Here is a 20,836-nt window from a genome sequence, read left to right as displayed (position 1 = left end):
ACCAACTAAATCTTTGTGGTACAGACTGATACCAAAGGGGATTTATTGCTCTCACCTGTAGTCCTAATCTTGTGTAGTGCTCCCTTAGGGAACTGCACAGGATTCTGCCTAACAGAGAGGGAATGGATTAGGGAGGGGTGGTGCTTAAGAAGCCACACCCAGCGTAGAATAATCCTGAGGTGTGGTGGAGAAACAGATCACCTGTAAGATAACTCCTAGCTTGATGCTTAAATAAAACTTGCTGAAGCATTTGTGACTTCCACCTTTGAAAACTTGTCCTGCCAGGGAATCCTCAATAGGGCCTTGCAGGGTGGGGGAGGGTAGTAGGATGAATGAGGTGATGGATGCTACAACAATGGGAGGCGCAGTTGTGGGCTGTCCCCGCTATGTGATGTACAGCCTAGATTGCACACTTTTGCACTGTAGTACGTTGCTGCTGTGGACACAGTTTACTGTACCAAGCACAGACACACATCTTAACATAGCTCTCAACCTTTTTCGATGCAAAGGCGGGTGAAATCACCCGATTTTGTGTTTGGCGGGTGAGAGGCCCATTGAAATGAATGGGCGTGCACGAGGCTTGGCGGGTGACTCACCTGTTTACAAGGCGGGTGACACCCGCCAAAAGCGGGTGAGTTGAGAGCTATGCATCTAAAAATACTGCTTAGTGCTAGGGCGTTTGTGTCGACTGTTCATAAACATAGCAATTCGGGCTTGATAGCACTGCAAATCAACCTGTTACACTTAAGGTTTTTGGTTTACTATTACTTTACGTTTTTAAACGCACTTACCCAACAGGAGGAAATGTATCTTGGTAAAACAAACAACACATAATGTTCACATATTTATGCGTTCATGATTCTGTAAAACAAGCATGCTATTGTACACAAGGAATCTGGAACTTATTTTAAAATACAATCAAACCTCCTATAGAAGCTGCTCCTTAAAACAAACTGAACTGCTTGAAAAACATAGTAACCCCCGCAAGTAGTGTTAACAAAAACAATGAAACAATCAGTTTCGTTTCTACCTCGTTACGTTCCTACAACTAGTAACAGCACAGATAACACATTTCGTCTACAAATCCCTTATGCTGCATCGGAAAGTACATATGACTTCTGTCCAGCTATTCTGCGACTAAAATTCGTCAGTTTGGTATGCTTCTTCAGACAGTACACACTGTAGTGCGCCGTGCCTGTCCTTTTGCTCTCTGTGAGTCTGTCTTAGCTGTCAATTCCCTGTGCAGTCTTTCTTTTCTGTCTGTTTACTTTCTGTCTGGTTCTCCAGCTGGCTGCCGCTGTTTCCGCTTCCTGCATCAGTTGTTGCTCAGCAGAAATGGCGTCTGAGCAGGAGGTGGAAGCATCGGATGTGGATGTGGCGGAGGTTGACACAGCTCTGCAACAGAGTTCGGCAAGGGAGGTGGCAACGGTAGGTCCTGGGAAGGAAGCAAATTAAACCTGAATATATTTTAGCCACTGACCTGAGGGCAGGGTGGCTGTCAACACTATTCTTTTGGTGGAGACCCGACTCACTGTCAGCGCTCTCAGCGCAGGATCGACTTGCACAGACCCCATAGACTGAACTTACCGAGCAGTGACACTGCACCCCCACCTGCCAAAAGCGACATGTGTTTGCAGAGTGCCATGGTATGTGTGGTTGCAGATTAAGGTGGTTTAAGACTTTAAAAACATAATTACAAAGTGACAATGTCGTTCGCCGAAACAAGTACTCTATTAAGAAAGTATTAGATCTCATGAACACACCGCTAACGATGATTTTGAAATGCCGGTCTCGGTCAGCTTTGCCACTAAATTGCGGTTTTCCTTGAACGATAAAACAAAGTTTAAAACCATAGGTTAGAGTGCAGTTGCTTTCAGGTGCTGTAGCTTTCAATCATGTACTTGCCTTTTCCTATCGATTGCCTATTCTGCATGCCTTAGAATCATGCGTTTGTGCCAAAACATAACTATACCTGTGTGATCATTTGATGTGATTACTTCCCAATGTAATGGCTACCAAATATTATATAGGGTTGGTGAGGGTTATTACGGAAAATCACTTGCTGTCGGGATGCTAAATTTATCCCCGATGCATGAAATCATCTAAAATGTAATCCACGACTGCGCTCCAGTTCATACGACATACTTTTTTCAATGGTGCTTATACAATAGATTTGCTCGTGATTACTCGATGAATTTATTACGTAACTTGGTGTTGCGACGAATCCCATCCTCCATCAAGTGATGTAAATATGCAAAAGTTACTTTAAATATTGCATTCAAAACCCACTTGTACGTTTAACTAGCACATTAACTCTCCTCTCTAAAAAAAATTCTTGCATATTACGTTCTCATGGGTGACTGGTCTGACGTGTATGCCCTTCATCGTACAATAATTTCAAATGACCATATGTAACTGATAGAAAAAAAGTACAACCTTGAGTAATAGTAATCGAAAAAATACTTGCCAAGACTAGCAACAATTCAACATATACTACTCGGGTCTCAAGCAGCACTGGAACGTGAACGTAACCGGAATGAATAAATAAGTTCCAGCAGATATATGCATTTATGCCACGGCGATACAAAGTCTTTACATGTAAACCAAAATATTGAGCATATCCGTGAAGCATTTTGGATCATTAACAACTCGGCAGTGCCACAGGAAGGAGCTCCGATCTTATTGCGTTTCACATGTAGATGCCCCTCGAATGGTTTTGATTTGTTGCACGTTTACCACACTCTTTCAAATGTTTTCTTTGAAGGTGTATGTAGCGTGTATGTAGCGTGGCAATGCACTATGTTGTCTGCACCTATATACAGCTAACGGCCTCAGTTTAAATAATTTCTCACATATAATTGTTCCTGCATTGGGTCTAAATTATGCTTTGCCGAGTGAATGTATTGGCTTCCTCGAGGGGCACATTGCACCACTTTGTAGTGTCCCGTTTCGCTCACTCCCAGTTACCCCTGGAGTTGTGCACTGAATTTTTTTATTTTTATACATTACTGGGTTTAGTATTTTGCACTTTCAGTGGAGGTACTTTGCCACATTCAGTGCTCCAAATTTGTTCATGTTTAGGTATCTGTGATGCTGGAAATGCTTTGGAGGGACAAAGTCTCTTCGTCCTTGTCCTGCCTCTTCTCTGTTGATGTTCTCTTCTCTGTGTGTTTTTCTACACAGTGGCCCATTTTGGACCCCTGGCAGGGCAGCTCTTTATTTGACCTTTTTGTGAAGAGTTCCCCTGGGATACACATATGGCACCCATGGGTAGGGGTACACCCCTTTACCCCTAGTGTGTGTTTTGGGCACGTGTGTGTTGTCCACAAAGCAGGGTATGGGCTGGTGGCAGCTACATGCTGGTTTCAGAGGATCTGAGTGTCCTCCATTTTTGTGACACCACGGCCCTGCCATAGGAATCGATGGATTCCTACAAAAAGGCAAGTTGGCCACTGCAGCCTCTTGATTTCTTTTGCCATTACCCCTTGTTTCTCAAAGTCCTGGCTCTGTTGCCTTCCCCCTGAACGGCTGTTAGGTGGATGGACCATATATGACTATTGGGCTGCCTTCTGCCAGACTGGTTGTAGCCTTCTCAGTGATGTGTGTTGTGGGTACACCCTTGGGGGGTGGGACCTGTATGAATGGATAATCTTGTCAACTCACATTCCATGTTATGGGTGTCTGGTTTTGGGTTAATGGCCTGAATACCTGTGAGCCTGATTGGTTGCCTGCCTGCATGAATGAACATGTTTCTCGATTGGCTGGCTTAGCATGACTTAATGGGGACCATTTGTATATAACTAGGGGCCCCTCACTCACCAATTTGTTCAGAAGTTGGAAGCTGAAGTCATCTTAAGCTTACATCCTGGGTCCAGTTGGAGGAGTAAGTCTGCGGCTGCAACTCTTTATAGAATCTGAAGACTGCAGAGCTGATCAAAGGACTCAATTGGAGAGGACCTGGAGACGGTCTTCGTAGCTACGGGAAGAGGCCATCGTGCAACTGCTCCTCTTCACCCGAAGTATCCTGGAAGCCAGTCATGTGTGCCTGCCGTCGGGAAAACTGATCGTCGTGAGTCCAAGCAGTCCATCTGTGTCGCCCAGGGTCCAGTGTTCGTGACCGCTGGAAGCCTGTACCCTGGCATAGCCCTGCCCAACACCCGGAGCTGCCAAAGGTACAAATAACTGAAGAAACCTTTAAGGGGCACTGCTGCCATGACCTCTATCCACTGTTCCACGCCGGAGAGGATCCAGGGTCGCTGTCTGCAGATGAGTGTCTGCTGATGGGTTTCCCTTCCACCAAAATCCAAAGACGACGTCCCGAGGGTCCAGACTTGGTGAGGTTCCAAAGTCCTGTCCATGGTCGAGTCCAGGTCTCCAGAAACCATCTTGAGGTCCGTGCTGCGACTGCAAAAACCCGACTCCTACTACTCTCACTGCACCCGTCGTCTGATAGGCATTGATGACCACCAAAGGACTTAACTTCCTCGTCCAGGCCTTGTCGGGGTGCACAGCAAGTTTCAGCCTTTTGGGACATCCACAGCCTGCGTAGCAACCTGACATCAGAGACAACTATGGTCCTGCATTGCTTCCTTTCCAACACTGCTTTGTTCTCCTCTTCTTGACACCAAGATCCTAGCCCAAGTGGGGGACCATCCTCGAGGGGTCTTGTTGAGTAAAGCCAAGAAACTCTGCCACTTTGCCTTGCAAGGCACTCAAGGTACTGGGACAAGGAAGTGGCACAGCGAGTAGAGCGCTCGCTTTGACACCCGTGCAGAGCCTGCTAACGCAGGTTCGAATCCCGGCAGGGCCAAACTCAGCCTTTCATCCTTCCGAGGTCGATAAATGAGCACCACACACCGTGGGTAATAATAAGCAGCGCTCAGATACCCGAGGGTTCGCAGCGCTATATAAATGCCAAATTATTATTATTATTATTATTATTATTATAGAGCATTATTGAACATTTATGGGCTGGGCTGTAATAGACCAGATAAAGTACACCTTATTTTCTTACCGGTTGCACAGGTGGGGGGGGGTCTTCACACAGTATTGCATTTTATATTCTGAGGGAAGCATTCTGCCAATGTTCTAACCTATTGCTGCTTTTCTACATTAATGTCTATGAAGTTAACACACTGCATAGTCATTCTTATGCTTTTGAATAACTCATCAGTTGGTGCATTTTAACTGAATCTAAGTATATTCTGGTACCACATAGATATGTATATATTAACCATTATTAGGGTTGTGTTGCCCAAGGCCTACATGAGTTTTCAAAAATTGATTAGCAGAGTTTGCTAGTTAAACCTTTCTTGATTAGCAAACAAACCCATTTGGTTAGCAGTGCTGTACTAATATTTTTAATCACCAGAAGGTATTTGTACTCAAGACCTAACATGAGCATCAATGCAGCATATTTGTGTGTACTACTGAAGTAAGATGAGCCAAGCCTGGCAAATTCTTTCAAATTCCGCTAGACCTGCAGATCGAGTAACTTATTTACTTATTAGACCCAAGAGAAATGCACTTGACCAATGGCAACGGATGACCCAAGAGAAATGCACTTGACCAATGGCAACAGATGACAAAAAATGTAAATGTCCCTTTTATAAAATGTCACGCCAACACAAACCCACTTTGTTTGGCACACTGCTGTCTCCCAGAGGCCAACCATTCACAGTGAAACCTTTGACATTTATTGCAAACCAAGTAAATGTTACATAAAAGTTTCAAATATCCCCTGCAAAGGTACTCTCCCTTCACAAAAGCTATTCGACTATGCGAGTGGGAGAGTAGATTTTGTAAACCCTGTATGAGTGTCTGTAAAATGTGAACAGTTAACTGCATGAATGGACACACACACATACATAAATATGTTTAAAGGCTCCGAAATCAGTTTGGCCAGCTCTCTCCTGCAGGTTCTAATATATAATACAATCAAAATGGGAGCAACGCAAGCTCTGGAGGCTACCTACAGTGTATGGTATTTCAGTAAATCTGTAGCTGTACAGACTGGATGGTATTGATCACTACTTTTGTGTAAACCTCTAGTTAGCTTTGTGTATTCATTATGCAAGAGGAAAGAAAGTGAAAGACTATGCAAAGTGGTTGTTGTAGCAGGCAGGGAACTTGGAAAAGAAGGTGGAATAATGTTTTTTGCAGCATTCTCAACTTCAGGGTATCTGGTATAAATAAGGGTGACACGACGGAATGTTAAGAAGTATGCGTTCACTCATGGGTTGAGAACCAGTAGCACAGATGTATGCAGCAAGCAAGTAACAGAACTGGTTTTGCCATCAAAAGCATTTGGCCTTGTGATCATGTACATTTTCAAAAGCTGTGATGTATCTTCCCCCAACACAATGAAAATTAATTGACACTATGTTAACTACACTAACCCCAATGTTACTGTAAAGCATGGAGACAATGCAGTGTTTTTTTATAGCAGCAATACAGAAGTTATGCATTATGTGACAACTTAAACGTCTTGGCATACAATTTCAGGACTGTCTTGTAAAAAAAAAAAAAAAAACACGTGCTGGTCTTTGTCAGGCAGGATATAGTTAGCTTAATAAAAGTATCATTCTGATCACTTCTGGTTTGCGATATTTGAAAAAGAAAACCAATCTTGCCTAACACTCCCACACAGGCATTTGGCACTTAAAGAGTGGAGGAGAGGAGTACTGCTGCACGCTCGCTCCATTAGCCCCTTTGAACTTGCAATGAACAGAGGGTGGAGGGAGCCCAGTGCGCAAGAGAGGAATGCATGGTGAGCTGTGTTTTTATTGAACAGGGTAACCTAAATAGCTAGTTTTGCTGCACAACTGCCAATTTAATTGCAAACCTACAGAATTGCATAGCAAATTGTTAAGCAACACTGGTTATTTTATGCTGTGTTGCCTGAGCATGAAATGTTTATTTGTGTGTATATTCATCGGAACCTTACTTATCTACATCTGTTAGTTAATAAAAGATCTAGGGTAGCACCTAACCTAGTGTGCTGACATTCCTTTGTTGGGGCTTGGGGATTCATTGTACCTAAGAACCAGTCTGCATCACCTCCATTGAGTCTCCACCTTAGTTGCTCGTCCATTCTACCGATTGTGAGCGTTGGCTGGGGTGCCTCTACCCCAACCCTATAGTGGGCAGAAGTAAAGATGCCCTCCTTCAGTCTTGACAGTATCCTTAACTGTTTTACTTACTGTCTCACATCTATTTCTGGGTAATCGTGCTGCATTTCTGACTGTTACCTGAGTGCATATCTAGAAACTAGAGATGTACATTTAATTGTTTTGTCAAGCCCCGTTTCGTTTCTGGTTGTTAGAGGACTCACTGAGTTATCTCATTTTGTTTGCTGTTATGTTGCATAGTTTAGCATCCCTTTGTACACTGCCACACAATGTATTCTGTATTGCTCATAACTAGATATTAGAAGACTTGCCATTTTTCTAAACCACTACAAATTGAAACTAACCCTCACTTGAATTATTAAAAGTGAGTGACAAGGTTGGATTTTAGGGGGTATTGTGTGAATCTTTATACATGTGTTATTTCGGCAGTTTTTAGAGTTTACTAGAGCAGGGCTTTGTAACCTGTGGCTCTCCAAATGTTTTAGATTGCAAATTCCATTAACACTCACCTTTGTCTATGCTGGCTAGGGCTCATGGGATTTGTAGTGCAAAACATCTGGGGGAGCCAAAGGCAGCATGAAAAACACAAAACCCCTTCCAATCAGGTATTTTACTTTACTATGCGCACAGCTGGAGCTGATGAATCACTCGGACCATTTAGTATGAAAACCATTACACATTTTATTCAAGATGCATCATAAAAAAGCTTAAAAAGACATTCATCACTAGTATGTTCAAAATTATAGAATTACAAAAGAATTGCAAAAATATTAAAAATGCAAAAAAGTCACCAGAGGCCTGTGTATAGCTTGAAAATGCTTATTGTTGAAGGAGAAGATTAAGTAAAAGAGACATTGCACATATGTAATGTGATCTGTTTAGTCACTTGTGACAAAACCTCAACTCAGTTTCTTTTAATGCAATTGTTGCAATTTGGCAACAGATGTGGATGGGCAAGTGTGGCTCATATTGCATCCAAAAAAACGTTCAAATGTAACCACGTGTATGCGAAATCAAAGGCCACCTGTTGGAAAAAGGGATCAAAAACCGATTCACTGCTGGGCAGGTACAGGAAATGCCTAACCAAAAGTTGCAGACCCTTGTAATTGTAAATTGGGGAAAATATTAACTGAGAATTTTATAAAAGTAACTGAGTCTTGTCTGCAATATAGCAGTAAAAGAATAGGAATGTGGAAAAATGCAATGATGGGTGGCGGGAATGCAGTATTTGATGTAAAAGATGAGTCTCTGCAAATGTTAATGGTAATTTAGAATAGTGTTACTTGTATTTTTGGCACTCTTTCACTTGATTGGTGTCAACATGGGGCCACACAGGCGTTCCTTCAATATCTTGCTGCACACTGTTTTCTTTTCCAACTTGGTTCTTTGTTTTTTTAGTTTTGTTTACTGTTTTTCTTTCTTTTTCTGCAATCTTATCATTCAGCATAATTTTTCATTCTAATTTCCCTCTACTTGGTGATTCATCAGTTCTCTGGGGCTCACTTCTTGAAATGGGGGTTCTTTCACAAGTCTTCCGGAGTGTTTGAGTAAGATTCCATTACTGGTCACCCCCCACACCCTCCCGGCCTTGGAATCCTCCGTGCTTTGGTACCTTCATCTAACTTGTCAATTTGTAATTTGTTGGCCTATGGCAACCATCTAGAACAGAACACCTTTCTATGTCTTTCTTGGATTTACAGATTCTTGTTTCAAATTCACCAATGCTCTTGAACTGGGTACGTACAAACTTTTATCAGAGCCATCCTCTTGCATAGAGTTGACTTAACACTGGTCACACTGATCTGATCATCGGGTTGAGGTCTCAAGGGTACAACGGCTCACCATTTATTTATTAATTTGAATTTGTTTAGTGCTGGTCCTACCCAGAGTGTCTTGGAGCGCCTAGATTTTAGACTGAGAATGCACAAGTCTATTTTTAGATGCTTATTTCTGAGGGAAAACTCTATTGTGGGATTGCAGTTTGCAGAAGCACTTGTTTCTCCTTTGGAGAATTGGGCAAATGGGATGATCCCAAAACAGCAGACTGGTTTTAGGAGGGGACTATCTCCCTCATTAAATGGTCTTATCCTCAGCTGTGTTAGTGCAGAATCTTCCATAAAGGGAGGGAACCACCTCTTCGGAGCCTGGGTAGACTTATCCCAGGCCTTCGACAATATTAATACAAATCGGCTGTGGAAGAAACTAAAAAGCTGGGGCCCCCCTGACAACTTATTAGCCATCTTAATAGAACTCCGGTCAAAATTCATCCTTGATAGTAAGAATGACCAGTTTGGAGGTTCTATCACAATTGATCGCTATAGAAAGAGGGAGTACGACAAGGCTACCTGGTAGCTCCCATTCTTTTCAATTTATATCTATCAGATCTTCTCCAATGGCTTAATGAGATTGGTTTGGTTTATCCAAAAATTGGCGAGATGAAAATAAATTGGTTAGCTTATGCCGATGACGTTGTTATTTTAGACTATACACAAGTCTGGCTAGAGCGCCTTTTGAGTGCCCTCTCTGAATGTGCACGTCAAAATGATTTGAAAATAAATCCTAACAAATCAAAGGTAGTTATATTCAAAGATCCTTCGAGGGTAACAAAACTATATACGTGGCAAATGGAAACCAACCTGTCCCTATTGCAGCTGAGGTTACCTATCTGGGTTCACAGATCAGAGCCTTCCCAACCAAAAAACATCTTCTTACAATATTAGACATAAAAATAATAAATACTGGATCTCAAATGAAGAGAATCCGTTTACAATATTGTAAATTCTCTATTCTTCTGGTCATAAAATTCTATATTGGCAAGGTGGTGCTGGATATTTTGTTTCTTCTTAGAATCTAATTTACAAGCATTTGGCATAGACTTGGGGGAAAAATCAAAGCCAAAATCTGGAAAAGATCGTTGGGTCTCCCTAGCTGTGTGCCTATGGCTTGTATAAGATTCGAATTGGGACTTGCATCCTTGCTCTCATGGTTGGAATGGAAATGTGCGTCTACGTATGTTAATCCTGGAACCCCCCAAATCCTCCATATATGAGGATATGGCAATATCTATGCAGAAAGGAGACCATCTATTCTTGAATAAATTAAGATCAACCCAGTCAGACAGTACAATTGAAACAACTCTGATACAAAATCCTCTGAAAATAAAAGAATCTATTAAAAGAATGGACTGGATAAAGACCATAGAATGGATGAGATCTGCAAAAATATCATCTTTGATTAATGGACAAACCCAGGTCCTTCTTACCATCTTACTTAAAGAAATCAAGAATGGAATTCCTCAGACTCAATCTTTTACCTACTCGAGAAATTCTCTTTATTAGAGATAAAGAAAAATATACCACAGATATGTGATAAATGTGTTGGAATGAAGACTCGGTTAATAGAGCACCTTTTATCGAATTGTACAGGGACGTGGAATCGGGGAGTGCAAAGATTCCAAAGATTTGTACATGATGTGCGATCGTTGGATACTAAGATCTTTTGAGAAAGACTTGTCAGGAAATGAAACCTTCCTTACAGCGGAAGTGGTTAATCTTCTGAAAGAGCTAAATGTAACTGGTATTATACTGAGGTAAAGGGGGGAAAAAGGAGGATTTTCTATATGTCCTGATCCGGCCTGCTATGTTTTCTGTATATTTTGTTCTCTCTCTTTTTTTCCTTCAATAGGTGGTATTATATTTGTTTCTTATTTTTGATGAAAGGAATTGTATTGTTTCTAAGATTTTAGAGATCATGAATTTGGAGCTTTTTGTTTTTCGCTTTCTTACATTTTTATGCTAGTATTTGATTATTTTACGTTGTACGAATTCTTGTTTAACATGTTTATTTGGAAGATTTTTAAATATGTGTGAAAAGTCAATATTTTACTCTCTGACGAAAACACAATTTAAAAAAAAAGCTCTTCCTTGTTTCTAGCTATTTCTGTCATGACCCTTGCCCCTGGCCCTCACTGGCAAGTCAGCCTTCCAATTAGGGCCAGGTCAAAGGCCTTAAAACCTCACCCAAGACTCTCTTGGAGTCAGTCCTGGCGCCTTTGGCACCAGGCTCATAACCATCATGAAAACCAACATTAGAATGGGACTGTTTACTTGGGACTATTTAGCTTGGGGGAAGGGGGGGGGTTCAGCCAACATGGAGGCACACACATAGCTCAGTTACAAGGAACTGAGCTATGTGGTCCAGTCTTTTGGGTGTGGCAGGCCTGGGACTACTTTACCTGGACTACTTTGGGTGTGGCAGGCGTGGGACTATTTTACTTGGACTACTTTACCTGAGACTATTTAAACCACACCCAAACAGCAGAACATGCTTTGTGTTATTCTGCTGTGGGCAGCGTAACGCTCACCGTGTCCAGTTCTTTGATGCCAGCTTACCTGAAACCAAGGACCTGCAGAGAGAGAGAGAACACTACGAAACTTGCCTGGAACAGTATCCTGTCTTCAATCCATCAGCAACTTCAGTTCCACTCACCTGAAGGTACGAACTCCATCATCCGGCACCGCATGCATCCTGGAATACCATAACCTGGAAAGAGGAGAAAGTAAGACAGCATTAGTAAGCGTTTACTCACGTTTCCTTCCGAATGAAGAAAGCCACACAATTCTTACCTGGGTAGTCCTCTCCTGGTCCGTATCATTGCTGGAACATTACGGCGCTCGGCGAGGAACATCGCAACCTGCAAGGAGAGAAAAGACACAGTTTAGCAATATAAAAGGCAAAACAGCGCTGCGCATCGCGCATTACTCACCGGACAGCATCGCGCACACCGCGCTTTCGTCTACCGGCCCATGCTCATCTTCAAACTGCATGACAACTCCAAAATACCTTTCCATACCTAAAAGGAAAGAAGCAAGACATTATTATTCGAACTAAGAGGAACATAACTGCATATAAAGACTGTAAAGCAGCAAACCTACGGAGTCGCAGCAGGCCTGGATTCCCACAGGGGGGGCTTGCACCAGTGAAGTAACTTGGTCGCTGCTCACCCCCCTCATCTACGCGCCCCTGCCACGAGGAGCAGGACGTAGAATCCACCTTCTACAATATTAAGGTGAGGAGAGGGCCCAAGGGCGAGGAAGGAGTAGAGGCCAAGGGAGGTGGGAAAACATAAAGACAATCTGGTATCGAATCCAGCTCTCCTTTATTGCAGACCCATCTTTAACCAGAGGCCTTACCAAGGGACTGGGAGAGAGTTCGAGAGTGCAAATCATCCAGCCAGGGCTGGGTGGCATCCCCGTGGATACCAGGTGAGCGTAACAATTTCTTACCATTGATGGTAGTGCAGCTGCTTTAGTGAAGTGTTATCGTTTGGCATTCTCTCCACTTCTTTGGTCTCTGACCTGTAGCGTTGAGTACTTCCCAGAGTATCTTACCTTCTTGTTCTTGTTATTTTGCTTCTCAACAGTTTCCCACCTTGGTTCTTTCTCACTCAAATGTTGCGTCTCTTCCATTTTTTTTCTTTATGAAACCTCTGTTACTTACAGGTGTCTTACCGTCGTGATCCTCTGGAGCAACCCATTGTGTTGCACACAGGTTTTTGATAGTACAAGATAAATCGCTTGTAGTCATATTTAGCTGGTTGGGACTGGTTTTCAAACGGCTCTCGCACACTTGAGGAAAATGGAATCCGCCAATGTGCCATGCTATACGTAATAGGTTCGCAATGTTAAGTCTATGGTAAAGTATCTCTGATGGGCCATGTTTATGACACTTTGCATGGAGAGAGTGAGTGTCCGGTCCAGTAAACCTCAATTTCAACATATGAAATGGGCAAGTTCGTATTCTTTTACACACTGTCAGCTTGCAGTTCACTTTACAATTAACGCTGCCATGTTGCTATTTGGCGATGGAACCTTTCCTGAAAAAGCTCCCTTTGATGGTGATTTTCTCCCTGGAACTTCACCTCTGCCCCTTTCCAGTCTACTACCACTGTCCCGTGCTTTGGGAGCACAAGAGTACATTTATGATAGGGCATCCCATATGACGCTAAGCCATCATTTGCGGTATGATATATTTTATTTATAGCGCGCCCATACACAAGTTTCAGGGCACGACGAGGCAGGGGATGGGAGCAAGAGGGGGGACAAGACAATGATCTTACTTGACCCAGTGACATTGAGATCGCACAAGTGCAGGGATAGGAAAGGGGAAAAAGTGCAGAGGGAAGGGGAGGGGTAGTGCAGGATATAGGATCTAAACATCAACCAACTGTTGCGGCCAGCAGGTGGCATTTCAAGGTAAGTGCAGGATAGCAAGTGATAGTGCAGTTTGGGGGGCTGTAGGGATACCCCAAGAGCAGGTTTGCCAGGAGGCAGTGCAGGTGTGCAACTGGGAGGGCAGTGACCTGGGCCCATAGTTCAGAGGGTAGCCAGGTAACCAGTGCAGTTTCAGACAGATCAGCAGGGAAGAGAGAAGGCAGAAGCAAAGAGGAAAGTCTTCACTTCAACCAGAGATGGTTCTGCTCAAGTTTCAGAGAGGCAGGGAGGCTGTTCCAGAGGGAGGCACCCGCCGAAGAGAGAGATCTGCCCCCAGCTCGTTGCTTGAAAAAGCGACTGACCCTCAAGGAGTTGGAGGGGGAGCAAAGAGCTAGAGTAGGCAGATACTTCAGAAGAGAATGCTGGAGATATTTTGGTCCCAGGCCCCACAAGGCCTTGTGGGCAATGCAAAGGGTCTTGAACTTGATCCTTGCAGCCACTAGGAGCCAATGGAGAGATTTCAGTTCTGGAGAGATGCAATCCCAGGGCTTGAGGCCAAGGACAAGTCTTGCAGTCCTGTTTTGGATGAGTTGCAGAGGATGGAGAGTTAAGGGAGGCAGATTTAAAGAGGCTGTTCCAGTAGTCCAGCCTAGAGAAAGCCCAGTAGTCCAGCCTAGAGAGAGCCAGAGATCTAGAAACGGTGAGCTTCTGGGGAAAGGAGAGGAAAGGGTGAATACCTCTGAGGAGGTGCAGTTGTTAGTTTGACCTCTTAGAGATGTCCGAGATGTGAGGAGAGGAGGAGAGCGTGGAGTCAAAAGTAACCCAGAGGTTCTTTGCCTTGCAGGAGGAGGGTCATCAAGGGAGGCCAGCCAGAGAGTGAGGGAGAAAAAGGGGTGCAGGTGTGCCGATGGGGAGGATCTCCATCTTGCTGGCATTCAGGCAAAGATCATTAGCGGCGCACCACTCTTGGATTGCAGAGAGACAATCAGGGATGAGAGGAGGAGGAGAAGAGGCGGCAGTGGGGAGCCTGACAGCGAGCTGGGCGTCATCCGCATAGCACTGGAAGTTGGAGCAGAAAGCTGCAATGCAGTGGGCCAGAGGTGGCAGGTATATTTTTTTTAACATCGGTTTATTAGAATTTTTAAGAAAAACATCATCAAAACCCTACAACAGGCCTCCCCATGCCCTCCCCCAAACCCAAACAAACCGGCCCACCCCAGTATTCCAAAATCCCCCACCCAAAAGAAGTTTCCCCCCCTCAGTTCACGAAAGGTCCAACAGCCTGAGCCGCTGCGGGCGTCACCCGATTCTAAAGTCATCTTTAAGAAAGGCCAGCACTCCGCCGCACTCGCCTGCAAAGCTCTGCAATGCATTGTCCATAGCATACGTTGCCCATTCCACCGCAACCATCTCCCAGACGACTCTAAGCCAATCTTGAAACGTTGGGACCAGCGGGCTTTTCCAGTTCCGAGCAATCAGTATCGTACCTGCCAAGATAAGCAGCACCTGTGCCCTTTCCCTTGAGCCCAAGGCAGGCTCCATATCTTCACTTTGTATGCCAATAAAATCTGCTCTGGGGGCCTGGTTTCCCCCAGACCAAAGACTTGTTGCTGAGCATTCCGAATTTCCCCCCAGAAATGCCCCAACCTGGGACAACCCCACCAGATGTGTTCCGCGGTCCCTACTGCTCCACACCCCCTCCAGCAATCATTTGGGGTCCCAGGAAATAGCTTGTGCGAGCGGGAGTGTAGGGCCAACCATAGATAAGTTTGTACCAAGGCTCTCGAATTTGGATGCTTGTGCCACTTTCGGGATAATCCTCCATAACCTCTCCCACTCGCTCTCCTCTATTCCTCTTCCCACCATCCTCTTCCATTTGCGCATAAAAGCCCAACTTTTCACCGATTTGGCCTCCTCCAGAATCCCGTATAACTGCGAAATTAACCCCTTTGAGCCATCATTGGACATTAGAAATTTTTCGAATTTGGTAGGGTCCCTAGTGGCCGCCTCTCTATTCACAGGATGCAGCAGCCAATGGCGTAGCTGAAAGTACCGTAATCTTTCCCCCTCGCCTAGGGCGAAATCCCTTTTGCATTCAGGGTAGGAGCTGATCTCTTTCCCAATGAACATATCCCGCATCCTCCTGCATCCCCTTCCTTCCATTTCCTAAAAGGCCCCTCCTCTAGCCCTGGAGAGAAATCCCCTTTTCCAAATAGTGGCGTAAACGGAGACGGGAAGGAAGTGATACCCTGTTGCCTAACCAATGTATCCCAGTTGTCCGCCATTAATTTAGTAATAGAACTAAGGTGCATATGAGTGGGTCTGAGACTTTGTGGGAGCCATAACACCACGTCTTGGTCTTGTTTGGTTACTGCCCAGTCCATTTTAACCCAGTGTTTTTGTCCTCCTTGCTGGAGCCTTTCCCTTAGAACCCTTAACTGCGTGGCTTCGTAATACAACGTGAAATCAGGTAGGGCCTGACTGCCCTTCCTCCTCGGGGCCGTGAGAAGCTGTCTGCTGACTCTGGCCTTTTTACCCTCCCAGATAGTCATTCACCAGGGTTTGCAGCTCCTTGAAAAAACGATCCGTTACCTTCTGAGGCACCACTTGGAACAGGTATAGGAGGCGAGGAAGTATCACCATCTTTATAGCTGCAATTCTCCCTAGCCAGGAGACACAGGGATTTCGCAACCTTTGAAGATTTTCCTAATGCTTTTCAGTATCAGGGGGGGGTAGTTAGCTGGTACCCACCCCGAGAGTGTCGGGGTAAGTTTCACCCCCAAATAAACAATTCCCTCTGGCCCCCATACGAAGGGTGAGGATCTGCAGAGTGTTTCACTCTCTTCCTTCCCCAGCCCCAAATCCATCAATTCCGATTTGCCCATGTTGACGCGCAATCGCGATACCTCCCCTAATTTCTCCAACAGTGTACTTGCGTGACAGGACTGGGAAGGGGCTGTAAGGGTAAGTAACATGTCATCTGCAACAGCAGCTACTTTGTGTTGGGAGCCCCCGAATGGAATACCCCGATATCCCCTGAGTCCCTGATGGCTTGGAGCAGAGGTTCTATATAAATGGCAAATAGTAAAGGGGACAGGGGGCAACCTTGCTTCATGCCTCTCTTTAATCGGAAAAGCCTGGAAGCCACCCCATTCACCATCAACCTGGCCCTAGGTTCATTGTTATTAGCTTTAACCATTTGCAGATAAGCTCCCCCCAGTCCCATGCGTTCCTTAACCTTAAAAAGGAATGTCCACTCGACCTTGTCGAACGCTTTTTCAACGTCTAACGACAGGAGGGCAGCCGGAGTACCTGTCTTCCCCACCTTCTCCACCAGGTGTGCTATTCTTCTAGTGTTATCTGCCGTTTGTCTGCCTTTGATGAAACCAGATTGATCCTGATGGATTAGGTTAGGGAGGAACTCGCCAATATCTTAGTATATACCTTCGCGTCAACATTGATAAGAGCTATTGGTCTATAGGAGGATCTCTCTAGTGGGTCTTTCCCCGGCTTCCGAATCAAGGAGGTTTTAGCCTCTTTCATTGAAGGAGCTATATCCCCAGTGCCTCTGAAAGAGTTGTATAAGTAGGTTAAATGTGGCACCAATAAACCAGCAAATTGTTTATAAAATGCCACTGAGAAGCCGTCTGGACCAGGGATTTTGTCGCGCGGCAGTTTCCCTATCACTCCCCGAATCTCATCTTCCGTTATGTCCTGATTTAGTATAGCTTGGGCCCCTCTCTCCACCACTGGCAACTGTACTGTCTAAAAATTGCTCCTGATGCTGTTCTTGGGGATTTTGCGAACTGTATAGGGATTCGTAATACTCCGTCATGGTTTCTTGAATGTCCTCAAGGCGGGTAACTCTATCCCACTTCCCTGTATGTAAAGCAGTGACCACATTTCTTGACTCTGCCCCTCGTAGAAGACGCGCCAGCAGGGAGCCAGTCTTATTGGCCCTAGCGTAAAATTTCTGTCTAACCGACAAGAGGGCTCTTTCTGCTTTTTTTAGTGTGCAAAAGATGCAATTGGCCCACTGCCCTTCTGTAGTCCCTATTGTTGCGCTTATTGGGAGTTTTAACCACCTTTTCCCTTGCCTCCTCAACCTCCAATTCGAGCTGGGATTCCAGGTAACAATTGCTTCCGCTTTTGTGCGTTAGCCGCTATGATTTCGCCCCGTATTGTGGCCTTAAATGCATCCCATCTGACATCCTCTCCCGTAGCACCCCTCTCATTTCTCGCAAAGTATTCCTTGATTTTGCTCTCCATTTCTCCCAAAATTACTGGATCGCGGAATAGACCATCAGGGTATTTCCAGCCCCATAGCCTCTTTCTCCAAGTCCCTAAATCGAGCTCCATAATTAGTATCTTGTGGTCTGCTATGGCTATGGGTCCCACTTCCACCTCCTGAACCTTACCCACCAGATGTGAGGATACCCAAAAATAATCTATTTGTGATTGTGTTCCATGTACCTCCGAAAAGTGAACCCCTCCGCCTCCCCTTTCACTTCCCTCCTTACGTCCCGCAAGCCAGTCTCTGACATGCTGTCTCGTAAAGCCGACAAGGCCACCATTCCTCCTCCCCCAGTATTGCCCCCAGATCTGTCCCTAGCTCTGTCCCAAGCAATATTCAGGTCCCCCATCAAGACTACTGGGCCCTTTGCGCGGTCCCCAATTAGCTGTAATAGCTGCCAGAGGAAGGAATGCTGCCCCGAATTAGGGGCATGCGCCACCACTATTGTGTAGGACTCGCCCCGGTGGACCCCAGAGCCAGTAAATATCGGCCCTCTTTGTCTCTTATAGTCTCACTGATCGTAAAGTTGGACAAATTGCCAATTGCCAGGGCTACCCCTCCGGACTTCATTGCACCCGAGGCGTGCACAATTTGATCAAAGCCCCTCAATCTAAGTCCATGACGGTCACCTCACAGCAAATGGGTCTCCTGCAGGCCTAAAAAGTCTGGACGGTATCTCTTCGTGAACAACTCCAGCTTCTTCCTCTTTACGGGGGAGTTAAGCCCCCTGACATTATGCGTGATCCACCTAAACGTTAATGGTTAATGGTGACCCTTAACGGGGGGGTCCCCTCCATTTTTCCATACCTCCAAGAAGGAAACCCTGTGTGGTGGAACCGATCCCAGATCCCCCTCCCCCACAAAAACACTTCCCCAGATAATCCCCCCCCCACCTGCCCCCAACTCTCCCCTTCCCCCCACCCCCTCAGGGACTGGCCCGACCGGCCTCTCACCTGAACCCCTCCCTCAGGCCTGAGCACCGATACCGATTCCATGACGTTTGCTCCGCTCTCCTCCCACCCTTGTAATCGCCCTTCGAGACCACCACCCCTCAAAGCTGATCCAGATCCTTGTCAGGATTCATTAGGCTCCACTCCCCCCGACCGTACCCAAGCCCCCCTCTCCCTCCCGATTTGTTGGGCCCCTTCGGGACCGCCTACGTCGCTTCTTTCTCTCAACAGTTGACCACTCCCATGGCCGGAGTGAGGGGCCAGCTCCTGGAGCCGAGGTCCCCCTCGACCCCAGCGATTCCTGATCATAATCTAAGTCGAGCTGTAGAAGGGCCGCCCCCTCCCGCAGAGAGGTGATTCGCCTTGGGGATCCCTCCCACTCGAATAAGAGCCCGAAAGGGAAGGTCCATTTATATTTTATTCCCTGTTCCTGCAGCTTCTTCAGTATAGGACTCATCTGTTTCCTTTTGAGAAGGGTGCTACCCGCAAGGTCCTGATACAGCTCGACCACCTGTCCATTATATCTCACTGGTTCCTTTCGCCTCGCAGCCTGCAGAACTGCTTCTTTCTGCGCATACCTTGAAAAGGCGGCCAATACATCTCTCGATCGTTGGCCCCGGGCGGTGCTGGGACGGCCCACTCGGTGAACCCTATCCAACTCAATCCGGTCCGGGGTGTCGTCACCCAAGATGTCTGCAAAGAGTTTCTGAACCGTCCTTTTTAAATCCTTATCCAGAACCGACTCTGGCAGCAATTTCAGTCTGACATTGATCCGTTGAGACCGGTTTTCTAAGTCCTCCAAGCAGATCTCAAGGTTCCGTGTGGCTGTATCCAAACAATCAATTGCTTCACTATTCTCTCGTACATCTTTGCTCACCTCCTGGAGGCCTCTCTCCACCACATCCGTTCTCTCGCCAAGTTGAGCCACCTCTTGTTTAATCTCAGACAGGGCTTGATTTAAGTCGGTTTGCACCAGCTGGAACTGATCCTGAAAAGTCTTTGCTAATGATTCCTGCAATGAGACCATCTCCCGATGCAAATCCTGTCTGGAGAGAGAGGAGGCGTGCTGCGTCTCATCTGATGTGGGCCTGTCAAATAATCCCTCCCGTTGGGAGTTCCGTTACTCCTGAGCGTCTTTGGGGGCTCTCATGGACACAAGAGGGCCTGGTGCCTCGGCTTGCTGCACTCCTCCCTTGAAAGATCCGCTTTTGTTTTTTGCTGCCATGGTGTCTCGGGGACGCCCCCCAGCAAGTTCACATCCGGCGCCGTGCTGATCACTCGTCGAACCTTAGGCACCAACTCTCAATTATCAGAGGGGGATATCATACCCCGTTTGAGGGGCCGACCCCTTCCCCCCCCTCTCCTACAATCAGGATGACTACTCGGTTCAGCTTCAGACCGTGCCACTAGAGATGGAGACACTCTTCCCATGTGGCCCTTGCTATAAGTGAGGCCCACTCATCAAGTGACTCCCTGTGCTTAAGAGAGGCTTCACAAAAAAAAGGGGGGGGTCCAGATTGATTTGGCCGGGCGTATTAAGGTTGCTTTCGTGGGTTCGGCCGCCCCAGCCCCCCACACTAGTCCCCTCTCTCCTTTGGGCCTTCTCGGTCCTGTACTCACGCTAGATCCTCTGAAGAGACACCGTGGGGAAGGCTCGAAAATCCCCTTGCTTGCAGGGTGCCTCTTCTGGCTCGCGCGCACCCAGCTTCTCTTCTGGGCCTCAGTGTCACCGGGCCCAGGTGGTATCCGATATCGCACCCTCCGTGCGCTGCCCCCCGAGCCACAGCAGACAGAAGCCTCCCCGCTCTCAGGGCCTCCAATGTCCAGCGACTCCTGCCGCGAGCTCGTCCCCTCAGGCCCTGAGTCGAGGGCCCGCTCGCCCGATCCCACAGTGCAGCTGAGCTCCTCAGTCTCCCAGCGCTCCCGAGCAACCGAGGTTGCCAACAGGCAACGGCGCTCCCCAGTTCCTCTCCGAACATGGGCGGTATAGTCACTTTCACGGAGTGCAGCTCGCCGAGCCACACCGGGCCGCGGGCTCCCCACTTCCTGGGCTGATGCTGGGTGCTGGCTCCTGGATCCGCTCGTCCACTCTCTTGCGGATTTCTTCTCCTCGCCGGCAGGGCTCGGACTCGCGCCTCTCGCCACGTACCCCAGCGACCGGGGGTGGCAGAAAGCGGAGACGCGCCTCAACACCCCACCTTCCTAATGCGCCCCAGGGGGAGATGTGTCCCGCGCCCAGGCCCGATGAGT

General features: G+C 46.5%; 1 protein-coding gene across 3 annotated transcripts in view; it reads left to right on the top strand.

The window, feature by feature from the left end:
* Nucleotides 1-1,288: 1,288 nt before the first annotated feature.
* The window catches only part of UBR2 (ubiquitin protein ligase E3 component n-recognin 2), a 2,523,611-nt gene continuing 2,504,063 nt past the window's right edge, over nt 1,289-20,836 (top strand). For all 3 annotated transcript variants that reach the window (XM_069608499.1, XM_069608498.1, XM_069608497.1), the window contains exon 1: nt 1,289-1,428. In XM_069608499.1, the coding sequence (XP_069464600.1) occupies nt 1,336-1,428 (93 nt within the window). In that variant the 5' untranslated portion in view covers nt 1,289-1,335. The remainder of the gene's footprint in view (nt 1,429-20,836) is intronic.

Source organism: Ambystoma mexicanum, chromosome 4q (genome assembly GCF_040938575.1).
Source record: "Ambystoma mexicanum isolate Mex_15411 chromosome 4q, UKY_AmexF1_1, whole genome shotgun sequence".
Classification (NCBI taxonomy): domain Eukaryota; kingdom Metazoa; phylum Chordata; class Amphibia; order Caudata; family Ambystomatidae; genus Ambystoma; species Ambystoma mexicanum.
Note: the sequence above shows the minus strand (reverse complement) of the source record. Positions and strands in the feature narration are given on the sequence as shown.